Source organism: Theobroma cacao, chromosome 1 (assembly GCF_053813885.1).
Source record: "Theobroma cacao isolate CCN51 chromosome 1, ASM5381388v1, whole genome shotgun sequence".
NCBI classification, from domain to species: domain Eukaryota; kingdom Viridiplantae; phylum Streptophyta; class Magnoliopsida; order Malvales; family Malvaceae; genus Theobroma; species Theobroma cacao.
The window spans coordinates 16,676,162-16,691,262 of record NC_142639.1 but is presented as its reverse complement, the minus strand read 5'-3'; the positions used below and the strand labels follow the sequence as shown (position 1 = coordinate 16,691,262).

Below are 15,101 nucleotides of genomic sequence, written 5' to 3'. Positions count from 1 at the left end.
AAACATTTTATCAAGAGCTTGTTCTCATGCATAATTTAATGAAAACCAAGTAAAATCATTTAAATGCTTCATCCCAACACATATGTATTTCCAAAAAACACTTTGATTCAAGTTCACTCACTGATATCTGTTGAATCTTTAGTTGACTCTAACTTCGATTATTGCTTCAAATGGACATGTGAGGTTTCGTTGGAACCTATCACACACACAACATCACTACCAACCCAATTTGTATAAATGCATTTTAAAAAGCTATTTCTTAAATCAAGTTCTACTTTTTATTCCTAACTAGCTTCCAATTACCTTTTGATTAGCTATCTATTCTCTCTACTTTAGTATCACTAGAAATAAATAAACAAATCTCAACAATAAAAAAACTCACAACTCCAATTACTAGCCATTATAAACAACCTAAAATCAATCTTAATTCATTACTCACCTTGGTGGATTTGTAGTTGAATTTCTTCTCGAGAATACTCAAGCTATTATGAAAAATCCCTTTTTTTCTCTCTCTAAACTTCTAACTAGTGAGAGAAAGTATTGAGGAAAGACTTTTGAGGGTCCTTGAGGTGTGGAAGTGAAAGAGCACCAAAGGTTCTATGAAAAAGTGCACCAAAGCATGTAAATTAAAGTTAATTTGAGAGAGCTACGGAAGCTTTATGGGAGGCTCCCATGGAAATGAAGAAACGTGAGATGGGAAGGGAAGAAGAAATGGCTAGAAGCTGCTAGAAATTGCTAGAGCTTTAGATATTTATATCTAAAGTTTATCCAATTTTTCATATAATTTACCAAAATGCCCTCCATAAGGTGACTTTGTCTTCTTCTTTCCTTTGGTTCAACTTTTTACTCTTTGGACACTGAGACAAAGTCCATAATGGTCTAGAAGTACTCGAGTTCACGAAAACTTAAAAAATTAAACTCGAGATGCAAAATAATTATTTTGCCCCTACCTTATAAATCATCATTATTTCTATTTCCTTCGTCATCTTATCCTTATTTTCATCATTCATTTGTGGCTTAGGCCTACTTAAGCCCTAATAATGTTTGACAGCATACTTCTAGGGGTGCACTAAAGAAAATGACGAAATTATTCCTAGTCCGTTTTATCGCGTTTGCTTTTATTTACGTGTCTATAGAGGTCGAAGTTTCACAAGCTTACTCTTGAATTACCCTTTTAATTTAGTAATCAACCTCAATTGGCATCCGATAAGCTTTATTAGCCACCATCTCAAAGTACAGGGTACTACAAGAGATCACAGCAACAGCACAGGGCAAGGTAAGGAAGCGATAATCGGTTATAGCTACCTGTAATCAGTTAGCCGAAGTTTGTTTACCTTTTTGAATTTAAACACTAGAGACAAAATAATGGTTAGAAGTGCATCAAAGTTGTTTCCAACAGTTGGAAACTATCTCCAACAGAAAAATCTGACTCCCTAGTTACAAAAGAAGGCTCTAACGGTGAAAGAAAGAAGATTTGAAGAGAAAAGAGCTACTTTAAGCAAAAAGCCAAATATTCTTCACAAAAAAAAAACACTTATTCTTCATTCCAAATTTAGAAAAAAATGTTTGAACTTGATTGTAATCTATCCAGATTGGTAAAGGTACTTAGTAGTACTTCTTTGTTTTGGGAAATTAGAGTTTGGAAAGTAGTCTAAAACTTGTTGTAAGGGATTAGAGCTTGGGTTGAGAGCTTATTTTGCAAAATTTTGGGGAAGTTGTTAATTTCACTGGTTTAGTAAAGTTGGGTTGAAAATCCTTGATTGAGAGATCAAGGTAGTGGATGTAGGTCAAGGGGACCGAACCACTATAAATAGTCTTGCATTGTCCATTTCTCTTTACCCTTCTTTACTTGGTGTCTTTCAACCACTACAAGCTTTACATTCATTTTCCTCTAATCGGTTAAAAGCTCTATTATTCAAAAAGGGTTGAGCTTAAAATTTTTAGTGCTATTCATCCCCTCTAGCACTCCATTGGGATCGATAAGGTACTCGTTAATTTTGAGATACTTGAACTTGAACCCAATTAATAAATAGGGTATCCGAACTCTATAATTACCCAAATATTTTTTAAATTTACTCTTCTAACCCAAACCTTAATTCATACCCACAACTTGATAATTTTCCTAACCTTTTTAAAAACCTAGTTATGTAAAAAAATTATTAAAATGCTTTTCATGGGTATCCAATTACCCAAACCTAAATCCATACTCATGTTTATATACAATAATATTTTCATCCATATTTCATATAATTCACTAATAATTAAATTTATAAAAGCACACAAATAATAAAATTTAAATAATCAAAAACACATATCTCAAATATCAAATTAAATAACTAAAACCAAATATTCAAACAACAGCTTAAACATTACAAATTTAATTAACTATATGGGTTTGTCCATGAAATTAAAAAAAAAAATAGCTAGGTTCCAAAACTATTCTAATCTTACAATTTCTTTTTAGGTATATATTTTGTAAGTCTATATAAACAAAGGAATATATATTATAATTAATAGTTTTATAAGTTATAATTTTTGTAACAGTAACATAAAATAGAAAGTAAATATGTTTATATTTAAAGCATATATACTAAAGGTATATATATAATAGTAATTATGTTCTTTGTAAATTAACACAATATATAGAGTATATGTATTAAAAGATATTACAAGTTAATTAATGATCATAATTTTATGAATTAATTTAATTAACAATATGAGTTTGTCTTTAATTACGTGAAATTAAAAATATATATATATATAATCGAGTTCGGGTACCCAAAGGGTAGTACTCGAACCTTACCCAAACTGATACAAGTAGTGAAATTACTAGCCGAACCCTACCTGAATCCAATTACAAGGTATCTGAACCCTATATAACTGGGTCAGATACCCCGTAGGTATCTTGTAACAAAGTACCCATTGCCATCTCTTAATTTGATCGTGGATGCTAGATTTGGTGCTTTCGCAATCGGATTTGTTCATGGAGTGCTAGATCGATGCTTCTTATTACCAGATCTGACTGTGGAAGTGTCAGTGCCAACATTGCCCTTTATTGTCTTCTGATGGTGGAGAAAATTTAGAGAGAGAATGAGAGACAAATCCATAAAGAAAGAAAAAAAAAGAAAAAAAAAATGAATAAATCTTATCTTATATAGATAGTAATTTCTAAAATTAGTTAAAAGCATTTTTGTTCTAAAAACATTTTTATTCTATCTTAGCACAATCGGAATAGCCATTATTGATGGAGGGGTCAATTATGAGCATTTGGACATCTCTTTAAATAATCATTTTTAAAGCATCCATAGACCAAAAAACATCATAAAAAAAAAAAAGAAATAAGAGAGAGTGGAATAAATATTCCCCATTTCCCTAACCAAACGTTAAAATGAAAAATAAACTTGGACACATCCCTCTAAACGAAGTTGAAAGAAATTGAAGTCAACTAGAAAGTAGAAAGCATCCAAGCTTTCTCTATAACCAAGCATCCCTTCATACACAAGAGTAAATGAGGAAAAAGTAAAGAAAAAATTATGAAAAATGGCTATCTTCATAACTTAATTTCAAAAATAGCCATCAAAATAAAATTAACTGTTTTTAGTTATAGTTAGCCATGACTTAATAAAATTATCTTTGAAACCATTTCAAATAAATTAAACCATCAATCACAATTTCTCCTCATTTTCATCTTTGCTTTCGATTTCTCTCTCTCACCATCCAGCTCTCTCTAATCTTATTGATTTCTCTCTTCAATATCCATCTGATGTGCTCTTGATTTATCTCTTTTGTGCTTTTAGGACACTGAGAGATGGCTTTGATGTGATTGGGGTAGGTGGCTATTTGAGGAATTTGATTTTTAGATGTTTTGGATGAAACTAAACTGATAGAAATGATCATAGATGTTTGAAATAGCTTTTAATTAAATCAAATCAATAACCTCAAGAATTTAAAATTTATAAACTTAAGGTTTCGATTTTTTTTATTTTAGTTGAAATAAGTGTTTTAGATAAGGAAAATTGTATTTTGATATATAAAAACATGTTAGAAACATTTTAATTGGTGCCAAATCGTAAAAGAAAAACAAAAAGAAATGAAGAGAGTTGAAAGGATTCGAAGTTTGGTTCATAAATAACAATAATATTTCAAGTATTAAAGTGCAATAAAATATTTTAAATATGACATCTAACAATATCATTTTTTTCAACATGGCGTATAATAAGAATATATTTTTTTAATATGGCATGTAATAATATTTTTTTAATCATGACGTATAACAATAATATTTTTTTCAACATGACGTGTAACAACCTTTGTTAACTATGACGTGTAACATGTTTTGTATATGATATGTAAAAATAGTATGTTTTTCTAATATGATGTGTAATATCATGTGCATGGCATGCAACATTATATCGATGACGTGTAATATTATGTACACAATGTATAGCATCATGTGCACTTGAAGGTTTAATATGTGACGTATAATATATTTTTATATATAATATGTAATATTATGAGTATAACGTGTAACATAATGTGCATTTGATATAGGGGTTACTTTTGAAAACATTATCTTTGAAGGCTATTTTTTAAAATATCCAAAAGTAAATATCAGGACAAATTTTCTGAAATCCCGACACCCTTTTTAGAGTTTCAAACAACCTCCCTCCTCCGCCAGTCGATCAATCAATAATTCAATTGAAAACCAAAATCCACGATGGGCACCACAGGTGGGAGCGACGTGGAGGCGGGGTTCGCGAAGCTACAAGGCGAAGACTTCGAATATTACATGCAAACCTATTCCATTATGCTCGGTCGCAACTCCAAGAAATCCTCCGTCGATGTCGACTTAGCAAGCCTCGGCGGTGGCATGAACATCTCCCGGCACCACGCCCGCATCTTCTACGACTTCACGCGACGCCGTTTCGCACTGGAAGTCCTCGGCAAAAATGGCTGCCTCGTCGAAGGCGTCCTCCACCTTCCCGGTAACCCTCCCGTAAAGCTCGATTCCCAAGACCTCCTCCAAATCGGCGACAAAGAATTTTACTTTCTTCTTCCTGTGAGGAGTATTCTCGGTGGACCCCTTGCGCCTAGGCACTATGTTTCGATTTACCAGACGGCTGGGGCGGGGGCGGGGGCTGCGGCTGCGGCTGGTGGGGTACCGCATCATGGTTTCCATGGCGGGGCGGAGACGGGGAGGACGGTGGGTTCCGTGGCGGGTTCGGCTGTGGTGGCAGTGGGGGTGAAGAAAGGTAGGGGAAGAGAGTATTATGAGGACGAGTATGGGGAGGAAGAGGATGTTGGGAGTGGTGGGAAGAAGGTTAGGAGAGAAGATTGGTACAGTGGGGCCGAGGCCGGGTCTGGAGGAAAGGCGGGGCTGGCTGGAGGATTAGGTTAGTAAAATTGATTATATGTTATTTCTTAAAGGTGTGTCATTTATGTGATTGCTTGATCAAATTTTATTCTTTTATTTTTGGTAGTTGTGATTATGGAAGATAATTTTCTTTGTAGAGTTTATGATTTTGTAAATATATAGTTTCTGATGTATCCTATGAATTGGATTGTATAGTTGTTTTGGGACTGGGATGTATTGGGATTATTTCTGCTTTCATTCTTGTCTGCAGAAGTATTCTGACATTTGTTAGATAGCAAAAGAGATTTGTCATTTTATTTCAGAAGATTGACAGATGTTGTTTTTTGTGTTTGAGCTCTGTTATCACCAGCCCTAACTATTTTGCTCCCTGATGCATTCTCTCCGATGTTGTTCTTCTTCGTGGTCTTTTGCTATCATAGTTACTGGTGCTGGTTATTACTTGTGGTTGCATTACTCAAATGCTTTGCTAGATTGAACCTGAATCCTTTCTGTTGGTAGTCTTCTATTTCCTAAGCACCATCCTTGTTGTTGATTTCATGCTTTAATCTCTCTCATCATTTTCTAGGAGTTTCCTGTTGTATTTCATAAATCACTGCAAATGTCTCTCGGGGTTTTGACCTCTGTTGCTATGTTTGCAGTTGATATGGTATTGTTCTCCTTTTAGTTTTCTTCTTTTTCCTGGGCTCTTTGCTGGGAGTTAGTTGTAATTAAACTGTCAGTGGAGTCTTACTGTACTTTAGATTCTTTAATGCTCTAGATAAAAAATAAATGTTGAATAAGATGTATGAAGTGGATGGAAGTTATTAAAGTTGACACCATTTAGTTGGATTGAACTAAAGTTAAGCATTTTTATACCAGTGCTTATCCTTTTCCTCATTCTGCAAGCACCTAGTGAATCTCGATCTGGTTTTGGAGAATTTGCACTAATTCATTGGGTTATCCTGGTTCTGAGTTATTTTTATTGCTTTGCTAGTTGTTAAAGATACTCCTTAGGGATTTGCATAGTCTGTAGAACATCCAAAGTAGTCATCTTGAAGCTTTTAATGAAACTAGTGATAGAGCCGCCATGGAAGAGAGAGGAGGTGATGATGTTTGGAAGTATTTATTACTGGATTAAACCTTTATAGGTGTTATAATTGCCTTGATTGGTCAGTTATGGCAGGCATAATTTTAGTTTTATGGTGTTTATTGTTATGTTTTGCTGCATTTGCTCCACCAGCATTTGCCTTTCTCACACTATTACAGGCTGTTGATTCTTCTTTTTCATCTGACTCTTTGTTATTAGCCTTATTTGCATAGCTTGGTATTTGTAAGTTTATGTCATCTTAACCTGGAAGCATACTAGTGGTACATCCTGCCCACTCCCTCTGAAAATAAGCAAAAATCTAGTAGACAAGGTATATTTTCCAATTATCATGTAGTACATGAGTTTTAAGGTATATAGTTTATGTTAAGTTGGCAATCCAGTGCTATCGTTATTTGTTTTATAGCAGTGAAATGACTTATCAGATTTGATGAAGCAGTTTCATTGTTTTCCGATACTCTTTCTCACCTATCAGTTTTTCACCCTTGGGCATGAACTTCATTCCTTAATTCTGTTCGCCATTCAATTCCATAGAATTTTTTCCTTCAATTTTTTACCTGAACTTAGTGACTAAAAGTACATCTCTTTTTTCTTCTTTTATGGGTAATGATTGGGTTAGTAAAATTGATTATATGTTATTTCTTAAAGGTGTGTCATTTATGTGATTGCTTGATCAAATTTTATTCTTTTATTTTGGGTAGTTGTGATTATGGAAGATAATTTTCTTTGTAGAGTTTATGATTTTGTAAATATATAGTTTCTGATGTATCCTATGAATTGGATTTTATAGTTGTTTTGGGACTGGGATGGATTGGGATTATTTCTGCTTTCATTCTTGTCTGCAGAAGTATTTTGACATTTGTTAGATAGCAAAAGAGATTTATCATTTTATTTCAGAAGATTGACAGTTGTTGTTTTTTGTGTTTGAGCTCTGTTATCACTAGCCCTAACTATTTTGCTCGCTGGTGCGCTCTCTCCGCTGTTATTCTTCTTGGTGGTTTTTTGCTATCATAGTTACTGGCGCTGGTTATTACTTGTGGTTGCATTACTCAAAATGCTTTGCTAGATTGAACCTAAATCCTTTCTGTTGGTAGTCTTCTATTTCCTAAGCACCATCCTTATTGTTGATTTCATGCTTTAATCTCTCTCATCATTTTCTAGGAGTTTCCTGTTGTATTTCATAAATCACTGCAAATGTCTCTCGGGGTTTTGACCTCTGTTGCTATGTTGGCAGTTGATATGGTATTGTTCTCCTTTTAGTTTTCTTCTTTTTTCTTGGCTCTTTGCTGGGAGTTAGTTGTAATTAAACTGTCAGCGGAGTCTTACTGTACTTTAGATTCTTTAATGCTCTAGATAAAAGATAAATGTTGAATAAGATGTATGAAGTGGATGGAAGTTATTAGAGTTGACACCATTTAGTTGGATTGAACTAAAGTTAAGCATTTTTATACCAGTGCTTATCCTTTTCCTCATTCTGCAAGCACCTAGTGAATCTCGATCTGGTTTTGGAGAATTTGCACTAATTCATTGGGTTATCCTGGTTTGGAGTTATTTTTATTGCTTTGCTAGTTGTTAAAGATACTCCTTAGGCACTGCATAGTCTGTAGAACATCCAAAGTAGTCATCTTGGAGCTTTTAATGAAACTAGTGATGGAGCCGCCATGGAAGAGAGAGGAGTTGATGATGTTTGGAAGTATTTATTACTGGATTAAAACTTTATAAATGTTATAATTGCCTTGATTGGTCAGTTATGGAGGGCATAATTTTAGTTTTATGGTGTTTATTGTTATATTTTGCAGCATTTGCTCAACCAGCATTTGCCTTTCTCACACTATTACAGGCTGTTGATTCTTCTTTTTCATCCGACTCTTTGTTATTAGCCTTATTTGCGTAGCTTGGTATTTGTAAGTTTATGTCATCTTAACCTGGAAGCATACCGGTGGTACATCCTGCCCACTCCCTCTGAAAATAAGCAAAAATCTAGTAGACAAGGTATATTTTCCAATTATCATGTAGTATATGAGTTTTAAGGTATATAGTTTATGTTAAGTTGGCAATCCAGTGCTATCTTTATTCATTTTATAGCAGTGAAATGACTTATTAGATTTGATGAACAGTTTCATTGTTTTCCGATACTCTTTCGCACCCCTCAGTTTTTCACCCTTGGGCATGAACTTCATTCCTTAATGCTGTTCGCCATTCAATTCCATCAGCATTTTTTCCTTCAATTTTTTACCTGAACTTAGTGACTAAAAAGTACATCTCTTATTTTTACTTTTATGGGTAATGAATGCTGTTTCGTTGGGATTGTAATATCTGCAGTTCCTGTGGAGAAGAAGGGAGAGGGAAGATCAAGAGTTGACCGCGAATCTGATAATCAACAGCTTATGCAGTTGGAAGAAAAGGATGTGGTGTCATCTGTAGCTACTGTGCTTTCTGATCTTTGTGGTCCTGGAGAATGGATGCCCATGGAGAAACTCCATACTGAGGTTAGTTTTAAGCGTAGGGTGATCTGCATATTGTGCTATTTTAATTTTGAGCTTTTGACCTTTTATCTTTTAGTTTTAACTAGTATTTGTTATTATTTATGTTTCACATGAATACTTGTTTTTTTTAAATATAAATAATAATTATAGAAAGATACAAATGTTTCTCAAATGTAAAGCTTGAAGTATAAATAACTGAAATTTTGTAATATTATTTTATGAATTATTCAATACTATTAGAAATAAGAAAATCATTTTTTAATGAAAGTCATTCAATGCGATTCGAATTCTTATTTACAGATTGTATAAATTTTATTAATATTTATAATTAAATTTTTTTAAAATGACAATTTAGAAATATGATTAATAAATATATCCGTTTTTGTCACTCAAAATTTCTACCAACATCCATGTTTTTATATATGTTATAGATATATATTATTTCTTGCTAATGACACTTCACTTGACAGTAGCCTTATGCTTTATTTTGATTCTCCCCTTGCTGATGTGCTTTACCTTGCTTTAAAGACTTCGACATGGAAATACTTTTCTTATATATGTTGCTCTGGAATTTTGATAGAGTAGGTGTGAACTTAGGATTGTTGTTATGTTTTCGAAGATGCCAAAAGTATAAATGTATACTTGTTGGAAAAAGGAAAAAAAAGAAGAGTCCTTCTGATGAACTACCAGTAGTAGTGGTACTTTGTGTTTTTTCTTCTTCTCATGTGCCTTCTTTTTTTTTTCCTCTGGAATTTAGAGGAGCAAACAAGTTTTAGTCAATTTGTTTATATAATTTAATGATTTAAAATCCACAAACTATTTGTCTATTTCCACTCCTAACTTTCAGTAGCTTTAAATGGCTACAAATTGAATGACTTGGTGGTGAACGTATCTTCTTAGCATATTTCCATTGGATGTCTGAAAAGTTAACAAATCCTTGTAGAAGAACAATACACAGTTCATTGGGTAGTGTTTGCTTAAAGAGCTCTGCTTGTTGCCAGCCTTTTTTCTTTCTCATTTTGTTCATCCAAGTCCTGTGATTTTGTTACAAGATTGCTTACTTTCTGTAATTTCATCTTTCCTGTTCAGTTGGTTGATCAGTTTAGTAATGTGTGGCATCACAGCCGAGTTAGAAGGTATCTTACATCTGAGGACTGGCCTGGTCCCGAATCGAAGGGGAAACCATGGTATGGTCTGCTTATGCTGCTAAGAAAATATCCTGAGCACTTTGTCATCAACACAAGATCCAAGGGCAGGATAACCCTGGAGTTTGTCTCTCTTGTATCTTTGCTTTCATAGAATAATGGTCAGGAAGATTCAAAAGGCACTATCCTTGCATGGTCATCTTACATGTCTTGTTTGGGAAGTCAAAGAAGTTGCAGAGTGTAGAATGATACTAATGTTCTAATTGTTGAGGGCCACCCACTTTGAGTTCTGAACTGGCTGCTTGGATAAATGTAACTGGATGGTATGAATTTGAGATGTATTGTTGTCATTTGTTACCTAGTTTTTTGAGCTGAATTCTCTGTACATTTTTATGCTGGCAATGGAACTTTCCTTCCAGGAAACAAGGCTTGGTAAAAACTATACTGTTCTTATAACTAAGATGCTCCTATTAACATCCTTCCGAAATTGCTGTGTGAGTTCTATTGGTGTCTTGGTTGATTGTTACCACTGCATTTGTGATCCTTGGTGGATCCTGGAGATGCAAATTCCTCCCATTCACGAACCGCCCGCATGTGGCAAATCCAAGTTTGTATTCACTAACCTAGTTAGTGCATATTCCAAGCAAGGGAAAGTATCATGGTGCCTATTCTTATGTGTGGTCTCGACAAGAAGCAAATAAGAACCTTAAAAATCTTTTTCAACAAAATGTGAGAAACCAAAGACATTAGTAGGAACGTTAGAGGGATACATTTTTTTAACCCTCAAATACAAGGTATTTTTGAAAATAATTTTTTTCATAATTTTAATAATTTTTAGCCAGTAGATAAGATTTTGGAACAAAAATGTCATTAATAAAACTTCTTCATTTACATGCACTGTCATACATATGTAGATAGGTGAAAATAAATGTGCAAAAAATTTGATAAATAAAATTTTGTTAAAAACATCCTCATGTTGTAGGAGATGATTTTTTGTAATTTTGTGGACATTGACATCAACACAATTGCTAGGTATATTACACGACAAGTTTATTAAATGATCAGTTGATTCATTCTCAATGATAGGAAAGTGTTCGAACAAGTGCAAAGCAAAGTAATCAGTCACAATAAATAAGTTCACAAAAAATGGTAAGTCAGTGAATGCTGAATTTTTTGTTGTGTTTTTGAGTGGGTTTAGTGATTTGAATGCCATATTGCTTGAGAATGTGGTTTAATGTTTTGTTGTTAAACGACATTTGATGTTGTTTGAAGTTGTTCAAATCCTTAGAGATATTACATAGCATGGCCATTTTGGTCGAATGTTGTTATTAGTATATGACGAGAAAATGGGCGTGGCATGTAACAACTTCAAGGATTTCTCTAAGTGCATGAATATGGCATGTAGCAACTAATGAATTTGAGGCATTGCATGTATCATCGTAAGATTATATGCATGGTGTGTAGCATATTATGAATTTTAAGCATAGTGTGTAACAACATTGGTATTGTATGCATGACGTATAACAAATTAGCTATTATACATGGCGTGTAACAAAATAAATATTTTTGTAAATATCATGGAGCTTCTCTGGTTAACTGTTCATTGCATATAGCTTACATGTGTATTACTGTATTTTGTTGCAAATGGATTTTAAAGAGTACAAGAACATTGATGTGAAATAAAAGGAGGAACCGGTTGTGGTGACTCCAAAAGGAGGAAGATGTGAAACCATAAATCCCTACTACTGTGGTGACTTAAAAGAGGAAGAAGTGAAACAATAAATACCCTAGGGTTACTTCTGTGCCAATTTCTTGCACAACATCATGCTTCGCAGAATCAATGAACCAACACAATGGAGCATTAGTACAGAGTAACTAGGAGAAACAAGCCAAAATGGACACAATGTCCAAGGATTAATCTTCATGTTTTCTATTACTACTTGAAGATTACAAGAATTGGCATAGTCGGAATAAGAGAGAAGAAGATTAATCACTTGATCATGTGGTCATGTTTGGATCGTTGTATTAGTTTAAGGTTGAGTGTTGAGTATTTAAGGTTTATAGTTAAAGGTTTAGGTGAGAAATGATATGAGAGAACTAGAATTTAGTCAAATATGAGTGAAATGGAATGTTATCTTTAAAATTATTATAGTTTTGATTATGACAAAATGATCAAATTTGCTTGAACATTATTTGAGTAATCCTTGACAAGTTCTTGAAATGATTTAATTCCCATACATTTGTTCTTACATAGACACAGGCTTGACTCTTGAAGCTATTAAACTATATCTATAAGCTTGTATGACTTAGGTGTATGAGTACTTATGATTCCTATTCATTAAAGTCTGATTTAAAGATTAAAGGAAAGTTTAGATGCACTCATTAAGGAGAAGTTTTGAATGTCATTTTTAATGATAACAAAAAAGGTGAGAAAGAAGACTAAGTTAAATAGAGTTTGATAGGTCTTCATATTTAATTTTTGTGTGTGATGCTTAATTATGGTTTTGTTAAATATAATGTGCCAGTTATTATGAATATTCAATATATCTTGCTTATCTACTGTGGATATTGTATATCTTGTTTAGCTACTGTGGATGTTATAAATATTTTATTGCAAATCTTTAAAAAAAACTAGATGCATTAACTAAGGGGGAGCAACTCATTATGCATAAAGATTTGAAGCATTCATATTAAACATAGACATTGCACTTTGATCTAAGAGTGTTTTGTAATCATAAAAAATAAGAGAGAGAGAATGTTGACTTCATGTGCTTTTGATGATAACAAAACAATGTTGACTCCATGTGCTTTTGATAATAACAAAACATTCCCGTTCATTGGTATCTAATTATATTATTTAAGTGTATAGGAGAAAGCTTAAATTCATTAACATATTTGGCATTTGAAAGCAAGTCAAAATGCTTGTTTAGTTGCAAGATGGGTTAATTGGTCAAACAAGTAAAAAAGAAAGAGCTTTAATGAAGATAGATTAGTCTTAACTGATTAACACAAATCCTTAATCAATTAAAGCAATTCTGGGCACTACACTAAGGATAGATAGAAAGGTCTTAACTGGTTAACACAAGATTTAATAAATTAAGCGAGTACTGAATATAAATAGAAGCCTCATAGTTAGTTAAAATCCAAAAGTGAAGATCCAAAATGAAGGCAGTCAAATTTGTGAAAGAATAATTCAAGAAGTCTCGGATGACTAATATATCTCATGGCTGTTTAAGGGAAATGAAAGATCAACGTTACCAAGCTAAGAGAAGAATTAATCAACCAAAGAAAAGTTAGTGAAGCTGATTGCTCTAGAAATAGTAAGCTCTTAATCGGTTAAAGTCTTTCTTAACAGATTATCAGAGTAAAGCAGACTGTGAGATAGAGAAGACTTAATCGACTAAGAAATATAGTTAACCTGCTAAAAGCTCATTGCTAGAAATTTTGAATTTAAGCACAAAAGGACAAAATAACAGCCAGAAACGATTAGTTTTTGTCTGTAACAACCAGAAGTGATTTTTCAAGTAATTAAAGCCTTCCTAACAGTCAAAAATCATATAGAAAAGCCATCCAAAGTGATTTTGAGCTTAGAAGATCAAAACCTTTTCTTTACACTTATATTTCACTCCTATCAATTAAAAAAGTGTTTGAGCTTAACTTTGTACATCTTAAATTAGCTAAGTGATCAATTGTACTTCATTTTTTTCTCTATTTCTTGTTTACTTAGAGTGTGAGAGACACTCTAAAGGGTAGATCAAGTTTGGGTCAGCTTAGTTGTTGTTGTAGATTCTAACTTAGCCTTAGAAAAGTTAGTTTCGAGTTTTCGTTGATCTCGTGAAAAAACCATTGTTAAAGGTTATGGCTGAGCTTGTGAAAAGCCATTGTAAAAGCTTGGTGGAAGCTTGAGAATTTAACTAATTTTAGTGAATTGGTTTGAAAATACATATTAGGAGTTCAAGGTAGTAGATGTAGTCCAAGGGGACCGAATCACTATAAATCATTGTGTTTTGTCTACTTTCTTTTATTTCCTTTTTACTCTTAGCACTTAAATCATTCTTTTAGCAAGCTTTAAACCATTTTCAATTTCCTTAATTAGCTCTTTACTTGGAAAGAATTTTCTACTTTCTTTTATTTCCTTTTTACTCTTAGCACTTAAATCATTCTTTTAGCAAGCTTTAAACCATTTTCAATTTCCTTAATTAGCTCTTTACTTGGAAAGAATTTTCTTGTCATTCTACAAGTACTATTCACCCTCTTCTAGCACGGTCTTTGGGACCAACATGGAATCAATAGAATTGTGTTATATTTGGAGAACGACTTACAAATTACTTCACTTACATGATGAATTACATAGCTATTTATAGAAATTAAAAAGGTTTATTTAGACGAAAAACATATAAAAAATTGTTGGGTTTGGCTATAGACAACATGCTCGAAATAACGTAGCAGAAAAAAATTAAAAACTTTAAAAAGAAAACCCCATGTTGATATTTTAACACATAAAATGACATATAAAATCATAAATCAGAAGCTAACCTTGCCAACATTCTTCTGATCGAAATAGCAATCTCCTCAATGCAACCCCGCGAACACTACAAGAAGTAAAAACCCTAGCTAATCAAGCTCTTGGCCACCAACGATAGTACACATGATTTCACTTGAACTTTTGAGCTTTTTATGTCAGCAAGTTCCCCGATACGAGCTTCGACATCGATGATTCTTGGCCATTCCTATATTAAGTTAAGGTTTCACAAGTATTGACCATGTTTAAAGAAGTGGGTGATTAGGACGCTTTCATAAATGGAAGCCTATGACCCTCAAATTCCACAAAACAAAGGAGGGAGATTTTAACTATGCTTTTATGCTAGCAAAAGGGGACAATGTTTGTCTCTTTTCACTTCTCACAAGGATGGCCGAATCACACACTTGAAAAATTACTTCAAAAATAATTTTTCTTTGCCGCAAAGTAGGTGATGGCATACAAAGAAAAAATCTTTTTTTTTTTCTTTTCT

At 33.2% G+C, this 15,101-nt stretch overlaps 1 protein-coding gene across 1 annotated transcript; it reads left to right on the top strand.

Annotated features, from left to right (window-relative positions):
• Positions 1–4,583: 4,583 nt before the first annotated feature.
• Positions 4,584–10,528, top strand: FHA2 (SMAD/FHA domain-containing protein). Its single transcript, XM_007049643.3, has 3 exons — positions 4,584–5,393; positions 8,781–8,947; positions 10,034–10,528. The coding sequence occupies exons 1-3, from the start codon at positions 4,718–4,720 to the stop codon at positions 10,241–10,243; spliced, it is 1,053 nt and encodes a 350-aa protein (XP_007049705.3). The 5' UTR covers positions 4,584–4,717; the 3' UTR covers positions 10,244–10,528.
• The last annotated feature ends 4,573 nt before the right edge of the window (positions 10,529–15,101 follow it).

Excerpts from the sequence above, each read along its gene's own strand:
- FHA2 (XM_007049643.3), top strand. The coding sequence starts at position 4,718 with ATGGGCACCACAGGTGGGAGCGACGTGGAGGCGGGGTTCGCGAAGCTA. Across the intron at positions 5,394-8,780 it reads GGGGCTGGCTGGAGGATTAG|TTCCTGTGGAGAAGAAGGGA; the intron begins GTTAGTAAAATT and ends TAATATCTGCAG. Across the intron at positions 8,948-10,033 it reads TGGAGAAACTCCATACTGAG|TTGGTTGATCAGTTTAGTAA; the intron begins GTTAGTTTTAAG and ends TTTCCTGTTCAG.